The 26,327-nt window shown below is 39.0% G+C and overlaps 2 protein-coding genes across 3 annotated transcripts in view; both read left to right on the plus strand.

The window, feature by feature from the left end:
* The first annotated feature begins 8,239 nt into the window (after positions 1-8,239).
* On the plus strand, positions 8,240-18,739 carry bsg (basigin). Of its 2 annotated transcripts, XM_053237941.1 has the most exons (9): positions 8,240-8,514; positions 12,505-12,855; positions 13,701-13,869; positions 14,414-14,499; positions 14,707-14,843; positions 15,644-15,911; positions 17,061-17,085; positions 17,213-17,287; positions 17,409-18,739. In XM_053237941.1, exons 1-8 carry the CDS (start codon positions 8,451-8,453, stop codon positions 17,271-17,273), a joined length of 1,161 nt encoding a protein of 386 aa, XP_053093916.1. In that variant the 5' UTR covers positions 8,240-8,450; the 3' UTR covers positions 17,274-17,287; positions 17,409-18,739. The 2 variants fall into 2 exon arrangements, with proteins under 2 accessions (XP_053093916.1, XP_026769309.1); XM_026913508.3 differs by lacking the exon at positions 12,505-12,855 and having other exon boundaries at positions 8,258-8,514.
* Positions 18,740-20,803: 2,064 nt separating this feature from the next.
* The window catches only part of hcn2b (hyperpolarization activated cyclic nucleotide-gated potassium channel 2b), a 35,009-nt gene continuing 29,485 nt past the window's right edge, over positions 20,804-26,327 (plus strand). Inside the window, exons 1-2 of the mRNA XM_026927396.3 lie at positions 20,804-21,693; positions 24,676-25,099. Coding sequence (XP_026783197.1) covers positions 20,888-21,693; positions 24,676-25,099 — 1,230 coding nt within the window. The 5' untranslated portion in view covers positions 20,804-20,887. The remainder of the gene's footprint in view (positions 21,694-24,675; positions 25,100-26,327) is intronic.

Below are 26,327 nucleotides of genomic sequence, written 5' to 3' on the forward strand. Positions count from 1 at the left end.
GATGTTCTAGTAAAAAATGGAGGTCATTTTTCAAAGACTCAGGATATAACACATCCAATCCAAACCCACAAACTGAAACGAGTTGTTTTTCAACAGTTCAAATTAATGCCTGTATTAAATTACTGGCCATTTGGAAGAACTGGTCTCCAATCTAAAATTATGAAAGTACAAACGTGATAGAGGAAATACAAAGTGCCTGTTCCTGGTGATCTCATTTGACCATATGGAGTCCATTTCCTTTGAAATCTACACATCAACAGAGCTCGCAGTCCTAGAGCCCTTCTGGAGGACAGACCTCAGACATGATATGGTCATTAGACACACACGAGTGCCACCCAAGCAGTTCAACGCATCTCCTCTTATCTGCGATATCTATGGCATGGCAAGTCTGGGGTAGCCATATTGTTTTCAATGCACTAGGCCTTGACCGAATCCATTTGACACATCTGCTCCGGTTAATACCTTCCAGCAGACGATAAGGATCTAACTCTGGCATGGCATCACGCCGCCGTCCCTTATAATGGCTTAAATGGAATATTTCCAGGAGCACAGAGGCAGACACTGTTTATAGGAATGCCAATGTAAGTCCAGCAGCCCAATATAGCAGTGCATACTCCAAAACCTGGTTCACTTAATGTGCAATTAAGTGAAACAGCTAACAATGATTCGTGATATAATGGTGTGTGTGCGTGTGTGTGTGTTTAAGGGGATTTAAATTCTGAAAAAAAAAACTAAAAAATCTAAATAGATCTGACAGCAAGATTGAGACCTAATCACTGGCCATCACTGTAATCTAGCTGCTGCTACGTACACTGTAATTATCAAGGCAGTTTGACTTGTAACAGCTAGCTATTAGCAGAGTTAGAGTTATTATTATGTTAGCTAAAATTTGAGATATTAGGAATAAAGCTATTGTTAGCAATGGTAGAAAGGGTACAGAAACACTGTCTTGAGTAAAAGTACTGTGACTATAGTAATAATTCACATAAGTAAAAGTAAAAGTAGTGATCAAGGAAATTACTCAAGTAAATAAGTAATCTAGTGAAAAGCTACTTGAGTAATTACTCAAAAAAAATGACAACAATGTTCTATTCTATCTATTCTGATCTGATGTTAACTAACCATGTGAGTTATGCTGATGTAATGTTAGCTGGCTAGCTAACTTAGCCAAATGCTGTTGGGGTTTAGGTTGCTAGCTATGTTCATTATCTTGCTAGCAATCTCATGTTAATTCATACATGTTTTCATTTACATATTTAGCTATCAAGGAAGGGTGCCCTTTACACATTACCCTGAGTATTAGATATACTATATTTAAAAAAACAGGCAATTGCTACTGAACATCGACGTGACATCTTAAATTTAATAGCTTAAGAGCTTTCATACTGTAAACATCAAAAGATCAGGCTAGCTAGTCTAGTTAACTCAGCTAGCTAATGGCTTACCTGTACAGGTGGGATGTTGAGCACTAAAATGCCAATATCTCATTAATAATAATAGTATAATTTGCAGATAATTATCATTTCCTTTCGAGCACTTAAAACTGAAGACATCTAATCAATTGGGCCAGGAATGCTCATCTGTCTCCACTGTCTCAGACACTGCAGCTACTGACTGAAGCACTGGCACTCTAAGTGTAGACTTTCAGCAGGAAACTGCTTTATTAAGATTAAATCATTTAGAATTTGCTCTGCAGAATTGGCTTCCTGGATTAAATGCATATTTTTTACTCTGAAACACCGTTCAAAAAAGTTCAATATTTAAAAAATAGCTAATTAGCTAATTTTAGCTAAAATTTTAGCTAATTAGCTAATTGTCCCACATTCCTTGGTTCCTTGGTGAAAGGGGCACTAACTGACCATCAAAAGCTAAGATCATTGTGTGATTTGAGGCAAATGTCTTTTTATATCATGAATCTTTCTTGTACTTTTACCCTCACACTTTAAGTCAATTTAAGCGTTTTCACTTTACTGCTTTTACATGAGTGAGCAATTTAAATCGGTACTTAAACTTTTACCACAGTGTTTATTAAGATGAATAGTTGCACTTTTACTCAAGTAAACAGTTTTGGTACTCTTACCACCTCTGACGAATTCTGTACAGATGGTGTAATCACTTGTATTCACTCAATGTGCGACATGATCGAACTTATAATGATGAGATCATGTGATGTTTGTAATGGACTTCCCGCCAAACAGGATGACTGGCAGCACAAATAATGTGCACGTAATTGCACACAGAATTAATAAAAACAGTGTTTTTCCTCACATGTGTTAAACAACGCTCTCAGCTGGTGTTAAAACTCTCTCCCTGGCTCAAACCCAAGACATTTCGCAGTTTGGCCTGACGCATGACTGTAGTCAGAGTAAGTGTTAGTGATGGGAACCATTTGGTGAATCACACAAGATGGTCTAGGCCAGTATTTCTCAATCCTAGTCCTGGAGTACCATCACCATGCATATTTTGGTATTTCCTTGCTCCCATCTCATCAGATTGATGGGTTGAACTTGGTGAATTAGGGGAGGGAAAACACTAGGGCTGCATACTGATACTGTTATAAGTCCAATATTGTGTTCATTTACTTGTACTCGTAAAAAATACTCAGATACCAACATCCCATACCATGTGATGTGAGCCTTGTTGTACATTGTTGACATGAACAGATGATATGATCTGGATGTACTTCACGATTAATTATGGAAATTGTAAACTGTGCTCTGCAACAATATCATGAGGAGATGCTATAGCAGATGCTATATTGTTCTTGAAGATCAGCTATTATCGGCCATTGACAGCGAGGGATCCGGACGTAATGAAAATAATAAAACATACGTTATGTCCAGCTGTACAGAAGTAATTTTCAGAAGTGAAACAAAACCTGTTCTTCATTGTCGATTCAGGGTAACTAATGGAGCTAGCTAATACACTTCAAATCAACTAGCTAACATTATAAAGAACAAGACTAGCCATTTAAGTGCATGAACATTCATGTGTGAGCTTTTCATGGCCACTATTTAAACCAGACAAATATAAACTGAGCTAAATAAAAATGCACCATGGTGATCCTAATTGATTAATTCTAACCATTAATATACTGATATATATCAGTATCTGTGTAAATAAAAACTGACTTGTACTCAGTCTGAAAAAAAAATGGTACCAATTCATTCTTAGAAAACACCAAAATATGTAGAGCGAGGCACTCCAGGACTGGCCTGGGTGTTTTTTTCTGCTGTTATTGCACACATATTTTCTCTGCTTCGGACTTTCATTCTGCATCATCACTAAAACATGATGTGCTCTTCACAGTTTACAGATTCAGTTCTCGCTTTGGCTGTACTGTCATCGTCGCCTCATTATTTCTTCCTGGGTTGCAATGATTAATGCTTTCACTGTAATGTTTTGAATATTCAACAGTATGAAAAAGAATGATGTAAGCACCATAATGTGTAAAAAAAAAAAATTAGGAGGCTGAAAGCAATGCATAAGGGAATTTCTAAGCTTGCATAGCTGCTGTAGCCACATGACCCGGTTCTAACCCACGGGTCTGAGCCGCTGTCCAGACACAACAGAGAACAGTGAAGCGGCTCATGTAGTGACGCATTTAGAACTGAGGATACAATAACTTTGTTCATACTGGCAGACACAGCAATCCTCCGCTATCAAAGCCTCCTAATCAGAGTGTACAGGAGAGCAGCGTTGCTCCCACAAAAGGCCTGAACCAGTTTATAACTGCTATCCATTAGCGGTGCATGTTTTTCAGTCCATTAGTGTTTGCCACATTGCCTTGTAAGCAGTAAATGATTAAATCCCACACTGAAGCTGAAAGCTTGTCCTGTGTGTTGTTCCTTGGTGTGTACAAATAAAGTGCTTGTGCCATTATTTTTATGAACACTGGCAATAGCATGTTAAAACTGTCCAACGCCATAAACATCTTTCGTCTGTTTTATGTTACTGTTTCTTCAGGGTATTGTCCATTGTTCTGTGTATATAACTAATTGGATCCTGGTACATTTTTGTTGATTTTAACAAGCCGTTATGGTCAATTAACCTCATATTCTGAAGGAGCATGTTTACAGAGCCATTCAACAGTGGATGTCTGAAGTTCCTGATGAAACTGTAACATTTTACAGAGTGTGGATCTGTTGTTTTACCTCTGTCAGTGCTTTTCTAGGTCAAAAACTTTTTTTTTTTTTTTTAAGATATGTGAAACAGGGCTCGGGTGAGCTGACAGGAAAGACCGGATTGGCTAATGGAAAGTCATGCAGAACCTCCTACTTGCCATCTAGCGTGAGTTTCAGTAGGAAGCAGAAACACAGTGTACTCTAAGTCTGGATGGATATCTTATAAATATGTCTCTGGAGTCTTAAATCAGCAATTCTGCAAGGACTTAAGCTACCTAACCAAAGGGAGGACCACATGGTTTATTACCCATGTCCTTTCTAAAAAAAAATATATATATATATGTATGTATGTATGTATGTGTGTGTGTGTGTATATATATATATATATATATATATATATATATATATATGTAACAATTCTTGAATAGTTTATAGTAGTCAAATAAGGTTTCAAAAGTGAAATGAAAGCAACATGCCTATTACAGCTAATAAACAGATATTAATAAATCAGGGACACCCAATTCTAATCCAGGAGGGCCAGAGTCCAGCACATTTTGGTGATTTTCATGCTCAGTGTCCTTTAGGACATCTATAATAAACAGCATAATGGCAATAAATGTTATTGTATATGAAATTTTAAGGTGACAATCCAACTTTCTGAATGATGAAATGCAGTTAATGTGCATGAACTTGTACACATACAAGTGTAAATACAATGGGAAAAGTGAAATAAACAGGTGAGAAGGAATGCCACATCAGGTAAAAGAGCATTACTAAGTGAGATGGAGGTCCAAAGCAAAGTACTGTGTTTTCGAAGCAGTAAGCATAAGCACCACCTTGTGGTCATGTGTTCCAACACAGCAAGAATAAATGATAGGTTTAATCCAGATGTTCACATATTTCCTGTTCCATTATTTGAATTGGTGTTTTGGCTTATTATGTCAGCAGTTTTTCAACTGATTACATTATCTTAGGGTGTGAAGACAATTAATCATGCAGATAGGAGATGTGTATTTCAGCCCACTGTTCATTATAAGTGTGTGAAGATCACACATATCATGTATTCATCTTTTTTTGGGGTTTGTAGGATGATAGCTTTTGCTTTTATAATTGAGTCAGTCTAATCAGATGTTCTGTCCTTGAGTCCTCTTAAGTACGACACCAGCTTTCACAAAAACACAGCCCATCGTGAATCAAAGAGGTCATCAGCCAATAATTCGTTCATTCTACCTCAGTAACCACTTTATCCTGATCAGGGTCGAGGTGGATCAGAAGATATTTGAAAAACCTAAAATGGTTAGCTGTGATATTTCAGCATTATGCAATAGCTCTTTAATAAAATCCCTCCTCTGATAGAATTGCAATGTATCTGTCTGTTTCTTTAAACACAGATCTTTAATGTACACACACATAGAACACAGGCAGAAGTTAAAGTTCTATGTTAGTGACCAGAACATGGCCTATTCATTATATTTATTTATTTAACCTTTATTTAACCAAGAAGTCCTTAGAGATTAAATCTCTTTTTCGAGGAAGACCTGGCCAAGAAGGCACACCATTACAGAGTAACAAACTTAAGAGTCAAACACACAAAAACAAACACAAAAATACAGACAAAAAAAGAAAATAATACAAAACACATAATACAAAGTCCAGCTTATGAATAACAATTACACTCTTCAGTTACACATTTTTTCAGAGCTTTAAACTCTCCCATTGTAACAAAGTGATTAAGCTGTAATGTGTTCTGAAGATTATTCCATGACCAGGGTGCAAAATAATCACAAGCTTTTCAGGCCTTTCTTGAGTGTTTGAGCAAGACCCTAATCTCTCAACAGCTCAGCTATAGGGTTGGATTCAATTCTCCATCATTTCTGAGTCACAATGGATAAATGGATCTGCCATATTTAATAAATGTAAATGTTTTAAAATCCAAAAATTACTAAACATCAGTAAGTGCATCACTTTCTAATAAGAGCAGTCAGGGGTTAAAAGGAAAGTTCATGTGGAAATCATAAAAAATTGTCACTTGCTTTCTAAGAGTGTGAGACTTAATGTGTACTTCCTGTTTCTGAAATGAATGGAGCAAAATCTAGAACACATGATCTCTCTGCGCAGTGTGTTTTTTTTCCACACAACATAATAGCCTTATGTTGTCTGGAGTTTTTCTCTTGCAGTGTTTTTTACCTGTCTCCTGGCCTCATGCTGGACCAGGAGGTAAACACGAAATTTATACTACAGAGGGAGAGGGAGAGAGAGAGAGAGAGAGAGAGAGAGAGAGGTAGGTCTCATACCCTGGATTGAAGGTTATAAACAGTTTGATCCTGTTTCACAGAGAAAATCTCCCTAGTGTATTTTAACAAAAACCTTTTAAACACTGACTGTGCAGAGAGAGTGGACTACCCTCTTTTTAAAAAAAAGGACAAATCTAGAACCCTTAAGGTTTCTTCTGTTGTCCTATTGGAGAACCCCTAAAGGTTCTACGTAGAACCCTGTTTCCCTCTCAGGAATGATTCTAGGATGTTAGTAGGAAGGATTCTATGAAGCTATGAACTATCTTAACCTAACAAAGAGCACTCAATGAACCTTTGCAAAGAGACCTTTTTATCAATTAAATTTGTTAATTTGGCAAACACTTTTATTCAAACTGATTTATGTGAGGAGTCTAATGTAAATACACAGGAGTCTAATCTAAATACACAACTGAAAGCTATGGGTTTTGATCAAGAGCATAAAGTGGCTCAAAGGCAGTTCTGGGATTTGACCTCACAACCTTCAGGTCATTAGCCTTAACAGAGCCTTAACTACTTTAGTCGACTGATGATTTGTTGCATAATATTTCAGACTAAAGCCTGGCACAAAATCATGATACCAAACACTTAAATAGCCAGTATGTATGTCCTTTTTAAGGGAAAAGCTTCAAGGATAATCATTCACTACTGCAACATCCAAAGGATTGCAAAATAAATGAGTCACCTTCTTATTTTACAGTCAACCTTTAAACAAGAAAGGACATTGTCACTCTCTAAACAGGAGATATACCTCAACAGGTGTGACATATGTGTGTGTGTGTGTGTGTGTGTGTGTGTGTGTGTGTTGCATGCACTTTCCTATAATAAAGCTGCAACATGAAGCAGGCATAATTTGTGCTTTTTTTCATATTAATATATGCATTTTATTGCTTAGGTATTCTCTGTTCATTGGCTATAAAAAGACTGCTGTGTCAAAGTAAATATTTTTTTCATACAGCAAGTAACTTTTTAGATTGATTTTCAACGTTCAAAAATAAGGTGTAGAACCAGTGAGGAAAAAGTGCTTAAACCTGAGTTTGTCCATTGGTGCATAGTCCCAGAAACCAAAAGCAGTCTTTCAAAATTTGATTAAAGTGAATAAATGATATGCCAAAACATGACAGTAATACAACTTGTCATAATACTGAGTATGCAACTGGGTAAAAACCTGCTAGCTGTTAGTATGTGCTTATATCAGAACTTGTCACTGGATGGCAGTATTGTGTCTTTTTTTTTTTTTTTTTTTTTTTTTTTTAAAGGCTGGGCTGGAAAATAGCCTTAGGCTCATAGATATCATTTGGCAGTGTGAGTTCTGACTGCTTTATAATGGACTAGATGGTGATGTCGATTCAATCTGTGAAAGGAAAGCAGTACACTTCCTTAACAATAATGGACAGTGGAAAAACAATATCTGCATCAGATTCACTCTCCACAACAGCCATCATTTCATTTTTAAAGGGTTCGACCTGAACAAGGAATAAAGCAGTAAAATAAAGTTTGATCACCTGAAATGATGGCACTCTAACGCCAGAAGATAGGCACTGTTAATGCTCTGTAAAAAGCAATAGGTTGTGCAATAGTCACAGGGATCAAAGTGCAGTTTGGTTTGTATTTGTGCATAAAGAAATAATACTCTCAGGCCATTATGGAAGAATATGAAATACAGCTGAAAAGAACTTTTGTTGATATTTGCGATTCACATACTATAAAAACAACAAAATAACTTTTTTAAGTGCACCCCTCGGGTTATGCAGCTTCAGCTTCTCCGCCTATAGTAACGCATACATCAGTTTGTCATTCAGTCTCGCGCACGTCCCGAGCGACGGGACCTGATGACGCAAACACGTTTTCCTGTGTGCGTACGTGCGCATTCTCGTGCGCGTCAGGATCAAATAGAGGACGACGAGCGAACGGCTAGTCAGAAAAATACCGAGCGCTTAGTAGTCGCTCGTGTTTTGTACATTCACGGCAAGTTTTACACTTCTACTACAGCGTTTCCTTCGAGATAAAGAGCTAACAAGCGTGAGGAGGCAACATGTGGCTGTTGTGGGCGTTTGGTGCTATTTTATTTAGTTTTCAGCAGGCCTTTGCGGGGACAGGTAAGACTGATGTCTTTCTTATCGCTGACCAGCCATCACTGAATGCTATACACTGTAGCCTGTTTGCTTCGCGAAAACGTGCTGTTAGCTGTTTAAATTTGTTTTAAATAAACATTGCGTCGAGTGATTTTTATTGTACACGAGTTATATGGAACATATTAGACTAGATACGACAGTTTCATGGAGCTTTAAAGGTTTCTCAGTGTTAATTAAAGGATTTCCTCTCCAGCAAAGTCGCTCGCGTGAGCTAGCTAAGCAGTTTGCTAGTTAGCAACTTGGTTAGCGACACCTTTTTATTATTTATTAGTTAATTCTTATTTTTACTTTTTTTAAACTACTAGTGTCGTTCCAACATTAATGTTCTTGATAATGATGAATATTAATCGTCGACGCGTTTACTAAGGTGACTAAATAATTGTTAGTTAAAATGTCTCGCTAACCCACCGGCTGTTAACCTGATTAGCTTAAAAAGATTTAATTCGGCTCCTGAAAGCAACACGCCAAGTATAACACGAATTAAATGAACCCAAAAACTCACAAAATGAACCCACTAAACTAATTTAGCTCACAGTTAGGGAGAGACTTGATGCTCTTCTGTGGTTTAGAGAAGTTGATCATTTCTAGGTTGTGGAAATGTTGTGAAGTTAGGGGGTAGTCTTGCTTTTGCACGCCTTGTGGCTGCCTACATTACAGCCCTTTAAAACCACCACTTTATGTTTTACTAATGGCATTTAATTAATATTTACATACATGGTTAGACCGGTTTAGACCAGTTTTCTATCAGCCCCTATCTTGTAGGCTTTTGGAAATTTCTCATATCAGGTTAAACATAAAACCTGTTTTTTTCAAACTGTTCTGTTTCACCAAATTGCTGTTATTAACCAAGTGTGTACTGTATTAAAACAAAACAAAAAAAAAACTGGCTTAACAGTGAAGAAATCTAACCAGTTTGGTGGACATTGTACCTTTCAGGGAGGCCTCAGTCTTTACAGGATTTAGTGTAAGCTCATTATAACTTTCCAGCACCGTGGTGCAGAAATCCACACCGAACAAAAGGGGAGCGGAAACATCCGGACACTTGCTCGCCAGTAACTCGGCTGAGAAAGATTAATTTTTTAAAAAAAAGTTGTTTTTTTTTTTGATCATGAGTTCCCTGTGTCCGTGCCATAGGACATGTTTTGCCACTCGGGGCTACAGCTAAATGAATGTCATCGCCTGTTAATCCCCACCTAATCAGCCTCACGGTTAGAAATAGAGCCGGGGCATGGCAGGGGTGGCTGTGTGTTTTGCAGCTGAGCTAAACCTGCACTTAAACTCAGACACTCTATACACACTGCTATTAAATGACACCCAGTTTTGTTTTTGGCATCAGTTTTTTTTTTTCCCGTCTGTCATTTTTAGGTCCACCTTTGCTCTAGTTGAGTAACAGGTAAAGGTTGAGGCCGTCACAAGGAAGCACCATTAGCTGAGAGGAGTTGTGCTGTAGCAGCTCTACATCAGAATTAAAATTAGATTTTCCCTCGGGCCTTCTGTCTTCAGCTCAGCGCAGCCTGGAAAATTAGGTTAACAAGAGCAGGCAGGTATTTATCCAGAGCCGAATGAGTCTGGTATTGTCAGCATGATGGCTGACTAGTGACTGCCATTTTGTTCACGGGAGCGTTTCTCACTCTGGGGCAGATTTACACAGAATTCTTGTGCAACGCGATCAGGAAATCCTGTACTTCATAACTGAGCTGTTTAAGCAATGAACTGCATCATTTAGTTGTGGTTTAGTCACCGATGCCGTAATCGTGACGTATTTAGATGCGTTTATGTACTATAGACACTTTTTACATTATGGAAAAAGATAATGTGGCAGCTGACTAACTACAGTATTACTGAACACGATCTTGTTAAAACATTAGTTCAACTGGATTAAATTTGTTTCTCTCTCTGTAGGGATGAATATATTTCTCAGGACTGTTTTGTGTGTGAAACACAATCTGTGTTCTGTGTGTATTTTATTATCGAATCTCTGTATTTGTTCTCCAGCCTGTCACTCACTCAAAAAAATTCACTCACTGTCTCGCAGTATAACTGAGCTTCACACACACACATTTATATATAATATATGAGAGATGAGGGATTTATATTTATTTATTTATTATAAATCAAATTCATGAGTATGAGGTACAGTGGAGAGAACACTGAGATTTCGGTTATTAATAATTTTTTATTTTTATAAACTACATCATTCCACACCTATCCTAAGAAAACACACATTGTCTACACCACTTTGAGTCCGTGTGATGGGCTGCTGCTCATTTTTCAAGTTCCTAGAAGCCTATACAATTCTGTCAGGCCAATGTTTGCACTCAGTTTACAGTCTTTTGTAATTTGGCTTTGTCAGTGTGGAAAGGAGAGTTTTGCTGTCTACAGAGTAAATAAATTAACTGCCACATAGCAGACTTTGAACTCGCTGTATTCTCATAAACGTCTCTGAAATCAGCTAGATTTGCATGCTCATCCCTGTTGATCATTTTGGAATTGTCATGTTAAGATGGCTTTCTACTGCCGTGCTTGTATTAAGCATGTGCCGGTTTGTAGTATAACGTACTTTGATATTAAATATATACAGTATTATAGACTTTTCAGAATACTGTAATAACCTCTGCCTTCTATTCAAGATGAAGTAGGCCACATCCTAGCCAGCATTTGTGATCTCAAGCTACATTTGAGGAATTGTATATATTAGAAGGAGCATTGCATGTGTCCTTTATTTGACAGAAATCATAATCATTATCTTAATTCATAATAAATTGATTTCTAGTCAGAACATTTACAGATGAATGCAGGAATTTTTTTGATGCTCCTGATCTATGATGAGTTAGGTGATCACTAGGATGGCTAATAAATATTTTACTTTAACATGTGATAAAACAAATTGAACCTTTGCAACATGACATGAGGTTAGTAAGTTTGTTTAGTCAGATTTGACCTTATGCTATTAATGCTGTAAAGATAACCTTTAGTAGTGGTTAGTACCAGATGCAGCCCGCTCCAGTTTAAAGGCCAAATGATATTCGATCACATGCACCGGCTGCTTCTGAGTTTACTGGTTGGAGTGGGTCAAATGAAAACGTGATATGGTATTCTACTAATCCTGTGGTCATACACCTGAGATTTGTATTATTTCAGCTGTGAAATATAATGGAGAGCATACATGGACTCGGCACTCTTGTTCTGAGAAAATATACAGTTGGACTATGCTTAAAGAAAAAAACACATTTTGTTAAAGTCTCAGTGTTCTCAGCATTGATGTTGAAGTTTGTTTATTAATCGGACAGACATGTGCTTCAGGTTGTCCACTCTGTATATTGTTCTGAGGAGTTCCATTGAAATATCTCCATAGGAGTTTAAATCGAGCTCACCTTTTGCACACAGGCATTGTTTGCTGAAACAAGAAAGAGGCCTCCAAGAATCATCGGAAGAGTGCTTGAGCTTCTGTAAAGCTGAAACAATATTGCTAAGGCGTGACTTTATATTCTTTAGAAGTTACTCAGTATACCATGAGCCATATCACATCAGTTCTTTTTATTTTCCTCCTAGCTTTTTCATTTAACTTGTTCTCAGTGCCTCCACAACAAAATGTTTTCTTTCAGGTTTTACTGCATGTCCTGACTCACTTGTTCTCATTGCTTTTCAAGATCTACTTTTTTCCTTTCATGAATTTGGGTATCGTGCAGTATCTATATTCATGCAAGCCAGCATTTGTTCTTGCATAGTAATGCTTGCTTGGTTTTGGGCATTAAGTTATACTTTGCATTACCTTTGTTCTAACAATCTCTTCTTGTTGTTTGTTCTTTGTTACCTTTTTTTTTTTTTTTTTTTTTTTTTTTTTTTTTTTTTTTAAACCATCAACATTACCATCGCTTATTATTCATCTTTCCAATGAACTGCTTGCTCTGAATCTAAAACCTATCCTTGCCACTTATCGTCATTTATGGACAGCGGGCTTCATAAAGTCGCCCATGTCTCAGACAAAGCTGGTAGGTGACAGTGCTGTTATGCACTGCGAGGTGATAGGGAACCCCATCCCAGAGGTGCAGTGGTGGTTTATAGAGGGCGACGAGCCCAATGAGACAGCTTCTCAGCTCTTTGAAGGAGCTCTGCATGATCGTGTGCGCATCAACACCACCTACATCCAGCATGGCGCCAGCACCCTGCTTCTCTACAATCTCACATTCAACGACACCGGTGTTTACGAGTGCCGTGCTTCCAATGACCCCGACCGCAATGCCCTGAGGACGCTGCCCAAAGTCAAGTGGATCCGCTCACAGGCCAATGTTATTGTGTTTGAAAGTGAGTGGTGAGGTGTAGAAGAGCAGCCCACAGTTAGAGGATGTGAAGCCCTTAGATTCCAGTTCTTACCCTTGTAATTCTCCTCATGTGTCTTCCCTTCCACCACAGACCAGCCCACCGACATTACTGTACCTAAAATGGCAAACCGATGCTCTGTTTGTTTTATTTATTTTTTTTAAACTGCAGTTGCTACAGGAAGTGTGAGATTTCCATTTTGTTGTCTGTGCGTGCTAACACAGGTTATGTAGATGGTGTTCAGGGCTCCCTAGTATTTCCTTTTTAAACAGTGCTAACTTCTATTTCTTATGAGATCAACTTATGCCACTGGAATATAAGAAAGTGGCCTGTAAATTATTTGCTTCACACTTCATTGTTGATTGAAGCCCCTTACTCCCATCATCGCCTGTATTTGTTAGCACTCCATTTTGTTTCCCTCTAACTCATAGTCCCAATATAACTTCCCTTCTTGACCTTTAGAAATCTTCTTTCAGGAGAGTTCCCCTCTCTTCAGTGTACTTTTTACTTCTGAACATTTGACAACTTTGTGACTCTTATTTGTTATTCATATTTTAAAATCTGAAATAATTATACTAGTAGTTATATTACTGTATGTAGTAAATATTTCTTGATCTAAATAATTTGAACTTAATTCAGTGAGATTTGTCAGATGTTAAAGGAGGCATCTCTTGTTGGTTAGTCCATGCATGTTTTCATGCTTATTTGTTAGTATTAGCTACTGATTGGTCTGTCCTATGCAATTCCGTACTAGCAGATTCATTTAAATATCTCATTAATGCACAGAATAATTTTTTTTTTTTTTTTTTGATGGACTTGTACATCTTCAGGGCCTGTGATTGTGGTTAAGCCAGAAGAGGTGAACAACCAGACCTCTGCAACACTCAGCTGCAACTTCACCAACCCAGCATCTCCAATCACAGGCCACCACTGGGAAAAAAACGGCAAGGTTATTGAGACCACCAAGAAGGATGGCGCTGATCGCTACATTGAGTACACGTATGTTCTCATCACACTTACTAACCACACTGCTCAAAGATTTGGCCTGTTACACATATGGAATATTGTAATGTTATTTAGCCCTAGAATGCAAAAACTGATTCTAAATGAGCAGTGACGAAAGGGTGAAAATATTTCAAGCAGTTCTATGCATTAGGTTGGAAACACACAGCCTAGTTGATTCCCAGTGAGGTAGGGATAGTACTGGTGTGCAGCTTTGCGTGTAGACCAGAGCTGGCAGGGTAAAACCACCCCAGCACTGGCTGAAATTCCTTCACTGGAGCACAATAGACCTGTGAATGTTGTAACTATGGGGATGTGATGGCAGCCTGCCAAATGGAAGCCATTTATTTTTACTTGGTTACCGCCCTCTGTCTGAACCTACCTTAATCAGAGGGAATATTGTGCTTTGGCCTATTCCAAAAATCAACCAAATCACTCCAGGCCTTCCAGGACAGGGTTTGCGCCCCTCTCTGGGTGTATAAAATTTTTAGGAAGCTCATGGAACTGGATGCTCTTATTGTTTTCTCTTCACTGTTGGCAGCGTTTCGAAGATTGAGACCAACTCTGGAAAATATTCTTGCGTCTTTCATTCTGAGCCAAATGCTAAAGGATTCATCGAAGTAAAAGGTGAGAATGTTTGACCTTGTTAGACAAGTAGGCTTCACAGAGCAGTACAGACATTATAGTGTAAATTGGACATTTAAGTATTTATGAAACACTGAGTTCTGGTCACATACAATTTCTTACAAACTTGCAGGTGATACTCTTTTGTAAATTATTTAGATTTGGAGATTGTAACCAATACTTTAACTAATGCAGTGTTTCCCTCCACAGGTCTCATTCATGTTGTGGCTCACAAGCGCTCTGAGAATGCTAATGAGAATGATAAGGCGGTGCTGGTGTGCGATTGCCACAGCTACCCCCCGGCCACTGACTGGAGCTGGTATAAGGTCACTGAGCTTGGCCTTCAGGTATGACTGTAATGTGCAGTGTATACATATTGAGATTATTGTCAAGTCTGAGAAATGTTACCTTTTGCATTTTGAGTTCTTGAAGTCACTGTTTTCGAACTGTTTTACATTGAGGTAAGAAGTAGTGTTGGTGGGAACACTTATTGGACAGCATAATTCAGTATAAGTTTTTTTGTTTTTCTTTTTTTTTTTTTTTTTTTTTTTTTTTATTATTATTATTGTTATTACAGTGAATGTTAGGCCAATAGCTAATGATGTAGAAAGCATATTTGTTTAGATGAACAAGTTGTATGTGTGTGTTTTTTGTTTTTTATATATATATATATATATATATATATATATATAATATTTTCTTTAAAGTATCATGATATTGATGATAGTCATAAGTTATGATGACTTGCACCATTTTACTGAGATGATTAACATTGTGAAAACTTACTAGTGCTGTTTGTTAAAAGAATTAGTACTTTTTGGCAATGCTGTAATGATTTCAGGCTGTAGTAAGTGCCTTTGTGTACAGTTTGTTCGAAAGTGTTTGCTATTATTCATGATTTTGTTTTAGCAGCTCTGGAAGTGTTGGAACTACTTTTTAATTAAAAAAAAAACCATCACTAGGTTTTCAGTTTCTGCTTTTAAAAGTTGAGGTTTACTGAATTTTGGTTTCATTTCAGCCAGTAATTTTCATTTTTGTGTGACTACTTAATGATTTTGAGCATTTGGGTTGCACATTCGCTGTACTCTGTACACACCTTCTAGTGTAAACTACTGTAAACATTTTTCCGATCTTTACTGTTACTCAGGACGTCAATGGTACTGAGAGGTATTCAATCAAGAGCACACCCAACAGTTCCTCGCTGATCATCATGGACCTGAATAATGAGGATGCGGGTGACTATGAGTGCAGTGGGAGCAACGAGCTGGGCCAGGCTACCGACACGATCCACCTCCGTGTGCGCAGCCGCTTGGCTGCTCTCTGGCCCTTCCTGGGCATTGTGGCTGAGGTCATCGTCCTCGTCACCATCATCTTCATCTACGAAAAGCGGAGAAAGCCTGACGAGATTAATGACGGTATGTATCGGTCACCTGATTTAAATAACTCTGCTTGTAGCCCACTGAATGTCCAATGAATGTATGTATTATCAGTGATCAGATTTTTTTTTCCTTCTTAGACATACTTTTTAAGGATGCCTGATCTTGTTTCATCACTTTTTTTTTTTTTTTTTTGCATTCTTGTATATATTTTTGTTATCTCTTGGAAAACTACTTGCAGTGATTTAGTTGGGTCTGTGTTTTATTATTTACGTTGTTTATTTCTCTGTTCGCTGCTGCTTTTACGTTGTGGTAAGTGTTCAAAACTGCATGTCAGGCTGAAGTGGTTTTACTCAGGCTAGGAACATGGAGCAGTTTTTTTTTTTCAAGTCCAGATGCGCTTCTTGCTTAGAGTAGCCGCTGCTAGAAATGGTGAAAAGAAAACAGCTCTTTCATTGGTTACTGGGGAAAGGGGGTTAAAAAAAAAAAAAAAAATTGTGAACTTCTGATCAAACGATTACATCTCTAATTGTTTGTGATTCCAACTACATCCAATGAAAGGGCTGAATAAGTCTGACCTGACCCAGGCCAGATTTGTTTATTTCTCTATCCAGGCATTTGGTAAAATAACACGTGTAATATTTCAGGGTTCAGGAGAGGTTTAGCAGCATCGTTGTGCATGCTTTCTGCATCAAACTTTCATTGCATGGGTTACGCTGGTGAATTGCAGACTTCCTCACTGCTCAGAGACAGTATGTAACAACAGTGTGAAAATAAAATAAGTGGGGATGACGTTTTCAATCATATGGACCGCTGTCTTGGCTTTTGAGGTTGCATGGAAAGTTTACACTGGGTCAAACTTTTCATATTTGTTTAGTCATTATGATGCATGAGTAACTGCATTGTGCATGGAATATTAATAGTGTTTAAGTTATGCCACACAAATCATGGGTATAATTATCCTTTAATTATTGATGGCCAGGCTAATAATTTAATAGATTTCTTGTCATAGCTAACTTAAAATGGTAGACATACATTACTGTGTGCTGATTTGCTTTCATATAACAAGTCCATTCATCTGATAACATTTCTAGATGTAAAACTTGATCAAATAATTCCAATTGCTTACCAGAATCTAACAAGGTTGTGTATATTTTCCCCCTCTGTGTGCTTTCCTGCTGACTCTAGATGATGACTCAGGCTCAGCCCCACTGTAAGTCTCTCATTACTTTCAACAAAGTTATTGTACACTTGTGTTTTTTTTTTTGTTTTTTTGTTTTTTTTTTTAATGAATTAAAAAGGAAACTAAGGAAACACACTGCTGATGTTCTGTGTTTCAGGAAGAGCAACTCTGCTACAAACCACAAAGACAAGAATGTGCGACAAAGGAACTCCAACTGAGAGAGGACATTGAGGTAAGTGGACTCGAGGCAAACCAGCACACGCTGTTCCCTAAAGATCTTTTTGAGATCAAACGACAATATTTCAAAGCACATCACGTACAGATTTTTTGTTTTCTTTTCACTCCACCTGTAGGTATCCTGATGACTACTAATCAAGATACAAGAAAAGCATGAAGTTGCTGTGTGGCTCCTCAAGATTGTGCTCTGCAGTTTCTGACTAATTGTTTTCTTCTTGAGTGTAAAATGTCTTGAGATATTGATCGCTTTGTTTTCATTCTTTCCCAGTATTCCTCTCTGTATTGTGCTGCCAGCGAATGTGTTCTAAAAATCGGGTTTTGGGGTGGGGGGTGTAGGGAAATGCATGATTGTATTCTTGCTGTAGAAGTGTGTTGTTGTGAAACCCTTTTCATGTGGGAATGAACAATTGATGGTTTTTCTTGTGTCGGCTTCCTCTACTCTGCCACACAACTTTAGCTTGGATACCAAACTGTTAGCAGCGTGATCAGCTACGTCTTGCCAGCTCGGATTCTGATTGCTCCCTTAGGATTTTTTTTTTTTTTTTTTTTTTTTTAAAAAAAAATATTGGGGGAGGGGGGGGGGGGTTGATTTTAATACAATCTATTTCATCCAATTTGAACAGCGTTTGATAACAATTTGATACCCAGGCTATTATAATTCTGCATCTACTCTAAAAGCCTATATATAATCTCCTCCGTTTGGCAGCATGGGATTTGCAGAGGTTCAGTGTCTTTAGCTATTCGATGTCTATATTACTACTGCAAAGCAATGGTTTCAAAGGTTCTGTTTAGTTCACTTTTTTCAGTTCTTTTTTTTTTTTTCTGTAAGCCTTAATGTTTATCTACTTTGTTGTATATGCTTAATTTTTAGTCATAGAAATATTAACTATTACACACAGCACACAACCAACTTTATGTTGTTATTGCAGTATAGCTAATTGCACTGTTATAGTTAACTACAGAATGCCACTTTTCTTTGCTTAATTCTTGCCCGTGACTAATGTTTTAGTCTAGGACACAAATTCATCCGTGTTTTAGGGATAATGCTTTTTAAGTAAGGGCAACACTGGTTTTATAATAACAGTATATGAAGAGGACCAAGCATGAACAGTTTGTGCCATTTACTACTCGGATGATAATCCAGAATCTAATACAGAATCCAGTACTAATCCAGATTAAAGCTAATTTTAGATCTATAATGATTGAAGTAAATGTGCCATTTAGTTGATGTATTTTTCAAGAGTATTTATCCTCCCTGTAAGCAATTCAGAAGCCATTCTATACCCAAAATTATGACTGAATTTGTGCCATTTCTTTAAAAGGCATGTTGATTACTAAGACCTGTATTGAGCTGGTGTAAATTATTTTGCCTTAGAGACATAGGAAATCTTAAACTGTCAGCTTTACTGACTTGCACACTGAATAAAGTTATTTGGTTTGATTTTAACATCAGGCTGGTCTGTTTGCTCTGATCAAATACTAGATTTGTAAAATATTTGTTGACATATTTGTAGACATATTTCTGTTGGGACCTAATGTGTTCCACTTTAGCAGTATTCACCCTGTTAGAGGAATAAAAGACTTCGGGATGTGCTGTTATTGGATCTTTGCTGTGGTAACAGTAACTTCGCTTCATGTCTTGCCCCATAACACCACTCAGTTGTTGATAAGACAGGGTGTGCTGTTATAAATTGTTTTATTCCTTAGTTAATACACATGGATTCCCTGTGCAGCCACTTACACATTACACAAAATGGTTGAGAGGAAAAAAATTATATAATAATGATGCAATAAAACTTCAGTCATCTGCTCAAGCCGATGAAGAACTCTTATCAACACTTTGCATGCAGGCAAATTGTCTTTGGATTTACGGACACACCCGCCTGCAGAGACCTCCCTTGTAATCTGAAAGAGCCAGATAAAAAAAATTGAGTTTGAAAATAAGTTTTATTTCACAGTTGTTACCAAAAGTTCACTGGTGAGCTACCCAACAACTAATCCACCCAATCTAGGAAGTTACTAGAACATCTTGTTAACACTATTAATAATGTTAGCATCAAGTCAATCTGTCCAAATGAAAAGCACTGAGGTTTACACTCACTGTCCACTTTATTAGGAACACCTGTACACCTGCACGTTCATGCAGTCATCTAATAATGTGGCAGCAGCGCAAAGCATAAAACCCTGCAGATACAGGTCAAGAGCTTCAGGTAATTTTCACATCAAACTTCAGAATGGGGACAAAATATGATCTCTGATTTTGATCGTGGATGGCATGATTGTTGGTGTCAGACAGGTTTTTCATGCACAAAAGTCTCTAGAGTTTACCTCAAATGGTGCCTCAAATGAACAGACAAACAAAAACCATTCAGTATGTGGCAGTTCTGTGGGCAGAAACCCCTTGCTGATGAGAGAGGTCAGAGGAGAATGGGCAGACTGGTGCATGGTTAGCAGAAGCCCACACTGAGATCCACTCCAGTCAGCCAAGAACAGGAATATGAGGCTACAGTGGCCACAGGTCTTTTTTCCAGTCTTCAGCTGCCCAGTTTTGGTGATCCTGTGATGTATGTAAGTGCTTTTCTGCACTGTAGATACATGTTTGGGCTCCCACCAAAATAATATCTGGAAAGTAGTTTTAACTGTGATCCATTTTCCATTGATGGACACAGTAATGACTTTATCCCCCTATGTATTCATCTTAATTACCCAGATGCTCCACTTTTTGGTGCAGGTATGATGTGCATGATACACACTGATTCTTAACTGCACCTGCTATAAGCATGTTAGAAGGATGCAATAGCCATATTCAGGCCAGATCGTGCAGCCACAGTAAAGGCTCCAACACTAATGACACATGCAGTTATTTTACTCCCCACCAGATGTCGCCATTGACTCACAGATGAGTCGCTTCTGCCTGTATGGAGACACTCACTGAGTATGGCTCAGTGCAAGGGCCATCATCTTCTGATCTAAACTTAATAAAATAACCATCATCTGAAAAGCTGCAGCAACACACTAAATGATCACCAAAGCAATGACTTTACTTGGAAATATTGTTTTAATTTTATTGTGTTAGGGTTTATTACTGTTTTTATTATAATATTATTTATTGACATTATGTGTCATGTATGATATTATTGGTAAGAGCAGGTGCTCTATTATTCTATTATTAAAAAGATTAACTAGATCTATGTTCTATAAATTAATATCATTCATAACTCTATTATTGTTGTTATTATTGTTGTTATTGTTGATGATGATGATGATGATGATTATTATTATTATTATTATTATTCTGCCATGTTACTACCACCAGTTGCTCTCTCTCTCTCTCTCTCTCTCTCTCTTCCACTCTCTCTCTCTCTCTCTCTCTCTTACTCTAAAATAAATATATTCAGATGAACAGCACGGGTTTTGGTTTGAAGGCGCTCCGGGTTGTGCAGGCAGCGCACGGATGCCACTGTAGCCATAGCAACGCGCCGCGCGCGCGGTCTCTCTGCCACAGTTGGTGTCGTCGGGAAGAAGTAAATCCGCGCCGCCGCGTCTCCGCCTTCACACTCTGATCTCCGCCCGCCGGAAGAGCCGTTTCACCGCCATGGACGAAGCGGAGGACGGCGACGAGGACCGCGGACGCGAGCGGCGTTCGAGGCTCGACAGCGGAGGCTTAGCTGACCCTTCCAGGACCAGGTGTTCAACGCCAGGAGGGGGAGCAGCACCGAGCCAGACCTCTAACAGCAGCGCCGGCGGAGCTCACGAGCTCCGCGCGTCGCGCGACACGGACCGCGCGCCTGTCTCTCTGTGCCAGGGCGACGCGTGCGGCTTCGGCTTCGGCTTCAGTTTCACGAGCAACGACGACGACACGAGGACCTCGGCCACTAGTGTTGATGTGGAGCAAGAAGACGGAGGCGAGGAAGAAGAGGAGGAGGAGGAGGAGGAGGAGGAGGACGTCGGCATGAGACGCGCCGTGAACGGAGACTGCAGGAGAGACACGAGCTCACCTTCACTCCTCTCCAAACAGGAGAAGCAGACAGGTGGCTCGGTCACACCTGAGGAGAGAAGAGCGGGTAGCGCATGTCCTTCCACCACCATGGACGGCTCGATTACGCCCGCAGGCACCGGAGCCGTCGAGCCGGAGAAGAAGGACCCTCGGGTGGCGTTTTCGAGCTCGAATCCCGCGCAGCCCGCCGCGCTCTCCAAGGCCGAGGACGGACAGATGACAGCGGAGGACGGAGAGGCCAGAGACAGTCAGACCTACATGCAACGCCAGTTCAGCTCCATGCTGCAGCCCGGAGTCAACAAATTCTCCCTGCGCATGTTCGGCAGCCAGAAGGCGGTGGAGAAAGAGCAGGAGCGGGTCAAATCTGCCGGGAACTGGATCATCCACCCCTACAGTGACTTCAGGTATTTTTGAGCCTGCATGCATGTATATTCACAAAGAAACATATAGTCTAATTGTTTGCTGTAACATAACTTTGTAAATAATTTATTGATCATTTATTGCCAGTTATTGCAAGTCTTACTCAAATGCCTTCTTTGGAAATTCACAATACAGGCAAAAACTATGGGCTTGCTTACATGAGCTAAACTTTTTAATCCGAGCCACAGGCGCATTTGCACTGCATGCAAGTAAGACAAAGATGCGCGTGAGACGACAACAGTGATGACTGCAAGCAGGAAAAGTTGTGCATGTACGCTAGAATACATTCCTGCCTTGCTTGTGCGTCTTGTTAATATTTCAGTGTGTTTCTGAGTCGATATCTTGGCGCATTTCTCATTGCAAAAATCAAGCTGCTTGTGTTACTTATTTCTCCTTTGGATATGTGTCTATGCGAGCTTTGCTTTGGAGGAAGGAGTCAGGTTTGACCAGACATCAGAGGCACTCGTGCTTCCTTTTTACCAGTGTTTGTCTGAACTTCTAATGCCTCCGTACTCCCTCTCTGCACGAGGAATAAAAAAAAATCCGACAAGGATGGGCTACTGGTATTCAGTGGCATACTAAATAGTCTCTCAAAAATAGTACGCCACCTACGGTAACTATGGAAACCAGGGGTGGTGGTGTATTTTGACATAGTATTTAGCATGCGGTTTGGGACGCAGCCCATGCCGTTAATTAAAGCGCGATCACGGTGTGTGTAAGGGTACAATTTCAGCACCGAGGACAGCACCATCTCGCCATTGCTCATCAATATGAAATAAACTGCTATTAAAAGAGGATGGCCCTGTGTTACTGTCTCCATCACATCACCTTTACTGTGGATGTCCTTGTGATGACCTTGCTCAGGGACAAGATTTATAGGGACCACATGCGAGATATATACAGGCTGTTAAAATTGCATGACACACGTGACACATCTCACTCAGAATGTGTATATTTGTGTGTAAGACAGCTCATTTGCACCCTTTGGTGATTATGCTGCTACATACACCGATCAGCCCTAACATTAAAACCACTGACAGGTGAAGTGAATAACATTGATTATCTTGTTACAGTGGCAGCCTTCAAGGGGTGGGATATATTAAGCAGCAATTGAACAGTCAGTTCTCGAAGTTGATGTGTTGGAAGTAAGAAAAATGGGCAAGCATAAGGATCTGAGCGACTTTGACAAGGGCCAGATTGTGATGGCTAGACGACTGGGTCAGAGCGTCTCCAAAATGACAGGTCTTGTGGGGTGAACCATCCTGCCACACTGTAAAAACTGTTCAGGAATGGTTTGAGGAACATGACAAAGAGTTCAAGGTGTTGTCTTGGGCGCCAAATTCCCCAGATCTCAATCCGATCGAGCATCTGTGGGATGTGCTGGACAAACAAGTCCGATCCATGGAGGCCCCACCTTGTAACTTATAGGACTTAAAGGATCCACTGCTAACATATTGGGACCAGATACCACAGCACACCTTCAGAGGTCTTGTGGAGTCCATGCCTCACCAGAGCTGTTTTGATGGCACAAGGGGGACCTACACAATATTATTCAGGTGGTTTTAATGTCATGGCTGATCAGTGTATTTCTACTGTAATACGCATTCACAGAATATTACAAAATATTAAAATCATAATAGTGAAGCTTTGATGTAGATTGTGTGCAATACAATCATCATCATTTCAACAACAAATTGATTATTCAACATGCAATTCTCATGAGTTTATTTAAATTTTCCCAGACCTGAAATTACCTTAGCACCCAGCTGAAATGGGGCATAGATCTGCCCCTTTTCTTCAACCCTTAAGTCTTGACTCTTGTGAATCATTCAGCAACTCCAGTGAAAATAAAGAAAAAATTAACAAACTGACATGTTTAAGTCTGAGAGGTCTTGATGTTTTAAGGGAATTCATGAGGCATACATAGTCTCAAAAGCAGTCAGTGTGGTTGGCTGGGAGGAAAAAGAAGGCTTGACAGTGTTTTCATTCTGTAAAACCACAAACCACTACTTTAAAGATAGGCCTGCATTATTTTCATCAAAACAATTCCCACTTGTTGGATCATGTGAAAGCTGTGATTCATACATACTCATTTGAAGCGTTTAGTATTGGCCAAGATGATCCCAGCTCCCAATAAAGCAATTAAGGATTGATTGGAGGGCTTTTACGAATGTTTTGGCCTTCTGCACTGCAAAGGCAAATATTGCAGTGATCAGTAACAATGAATGTAATGTGCAGCTCTCTGATTACATGAAAAGAATTACACAGTTTATGGCCTTTAACAGTTTGTCCCAGTTTGATGAGCTATTTAGAGAGTGTAAAGCATATTCCCCTCATGTGTACATTAGACCAGAGATTTAACATGTTGAAGTAAAAGTGATTGCTAATATTTGATTGCATATCATTAAAAGGTGTAAGATTGCAGGTCTTGGTGGTGCTATTAGTGGAGTCTCTCCATATGTTTGTGTTGCATGTGCCCCTTTCATGACATGTCATGTACAGGGTGCACAGGGTTTTGGCAGAATAATTGCCACAGCATGTAGTACATGGATGCACTGTATGAGTAATAAAGGTGTATTTACTAAGTGGTATGGTCTGTGTCCTGAGAGTCAGTCTGGTACTTCCTGGAATGCAGTTATAAATAAACCTGTAATTTGAGTTACTCGTTGAATCATCATTTCATTGAGTCTGCTCAGTGACCTTCAACTTTTGGCCTCTGTGCCATCTTTCTAAGTCAGCGTTTTCACATTTGAATCATTTTGACATAATTTGTCTTGACACATTTTTTGCTGTTTCTATTATTTGGCACATTTGTGGGTCCTGAGTGCAAAATCCATCTTTATTCAAAGCACAACCTCCTTTCAACCATGTACTGTATTTGACTTCTCCCTGCAGTTTTCAGGTAATTATAACACCACTTGTTTCAGTTCCACACAGGCCTGTGTTTCTCTCTCTGTGCTCCGTAGGTTCTACTGGGACTTCACTATGCTGATGTTTATGGTGGGCAACCTAATCATCATTCCAGTCGGCATCACCTTCTTCAAAGACGAGACCACCACCCCCTGGATTATCTTCAACGTGGTCTCAGATACTTTCTTCCTCATGGACCTGGTGCTCAACTTCCGCACGGGCATTGTCTTTGAGGACAACACAGAGATCATTCTGGACCCTAAAAAGATCAAGCAAAAGTACTTGCGGACTTGGTTTGTAGTGGACTTCATCTCATCTATCCCTGTGGATTATATTTTTCTCATTGTGGAGAAAGGCATCGACTCGGAGGTTTACAAGACAGCGAGGGCGCTGCGGATCGTGCGCTTCACCAAAATCCTTAGTCTGTTGCGGCTTCTGAGACTTTCCAGACTCATCCGCTACATCCACCAGTGGGAGGAGGTAAGTGCAGTTGTGATAGAACTGGAAGTGTCTAAAGCAACAATAAGATTAAAAATAAGATTTTAACATTTCATTGGTCATGATGGTGGCCCCAGTTCAATCCTGATCTTGGGTTACTATCTGTCTGGAATTTTGCATGTTCTCCTGTGTAGGCTCTCTGGTTTCCTCTCACCTCCCAAAAGCATGCCAGTAGGTGGCTTGGCTACTCTAAATTGTGTGAATGGACCGGTATTCCATCCAGGGTGTATTCTAACCTCATGCCCAGTGATAAACTTTGGAGCCACTAAGACCTTGACTAGGATAAAGCGCTTACTGAAGTTGAATGAATGAATTTGTCATGAGCTGGTGGACACATGTTTGGAAACAAAGTCCCAAGTGATGTTTAGTCATGTTTAGTCAGTGTGCGAATGTAGAACTTTTAGATGGTAATGATCCACATAAATTAAGACTCTTGTCTGAATATAAAATTGATGGTACTTTGAATAATGTTAAAAAAACATTATTATTATTATTATTATTATTATTATTATTAATAATAATAATAATAATTTGCATTTTGTACTGTTGAGTACTTGCAATAATTTATTTGCTTTTTGTGTCTTTGAAAAAAATTTATTAAAAACATTCATTAGTTAACACTTAATTGGAAAAACTAAGATAAGCTAATTAAAAAACATTTTATTATCAATATGTCAGTCCTTTCAATAGGACATTACTGCAAAAAAATTAAGAAAAATATCCAACAAAGATACATGGTCAGTATATTGACTGAAATGTTGTGTTGTCAGATATCAAAGAGTAATTTCTAACTCTCTCAGCCGAACAAATCAAAAGTGTCATTTTTGTCAATTTTGCCCGGGTAAAAAAAAATTCAGTGTTTATTACCCATAATCCTATGCAAGTGTGAAATGGCGGTGAGCAGCAGGTCTGTTTAGCATCTCCATGCCCTCTGTCAGGCGCAGCTCAGTGTGGTGATTTATATAAAGCATTAGTTGATGTGTGTTATCACACACTAACTACCTCTTAGACAGCAAGCTATTTATACTACTGCTTCGTATAAGCAAACTACACCAGTTTATGACGTCCTCTTTTCTAGTAACTCTTTGTGCACTCCGTCTCAATCTTTAAGATTAAACAATATCTGTGAGTAGCATTTAGGGAAGGATGGCCTTGTTTCCTTGTCCTCTGCTAATCAGAGCTAATCATGGGGGTCTGTGTGGAAAAGAGG

Source organism: Pangasianodon hypophthalmus, chromosome 11, assembly GCF_027358585.1.
Source record: "Pangasianodon hypophthalmus isolate fPanHyp1 chromosome 11, fPanHyp1.pri, whole genome shotgun sequence".
NCBI classification, from domain to species: domain Eukaryota; kingdom Metazoa; phylum Chordata; class Actinopteri; order Siluriformes; family Pangasiidae; genus Pangasianodon; species Pangasianodon hypophthalmus.

Bases quoted from the DNA above. Each gene is read 5' to 3' on its own strand.
- bsg (XM_053237941.1), top strand. From the start codon at position 8,451: ATGTGGCTGTTGTGGGCGTTTGGTGCTATTTTATTTAGTTTTCAGCAG. The intron at 13,870-14,413 runs GTATGTTCTCAT...CACTGTTGGCAG, and splicing joins GATCGCTACATTGAGTACAC to CGTTTCGAAGATTGAGACCA. The intron at 14,844-15,643 runs GTATGACTGTAA...ACTGTTACTCAG, and splicing joins TCACTGAGCTTGGCCTTCAG to GACGTCAATGGTACTGAGAG.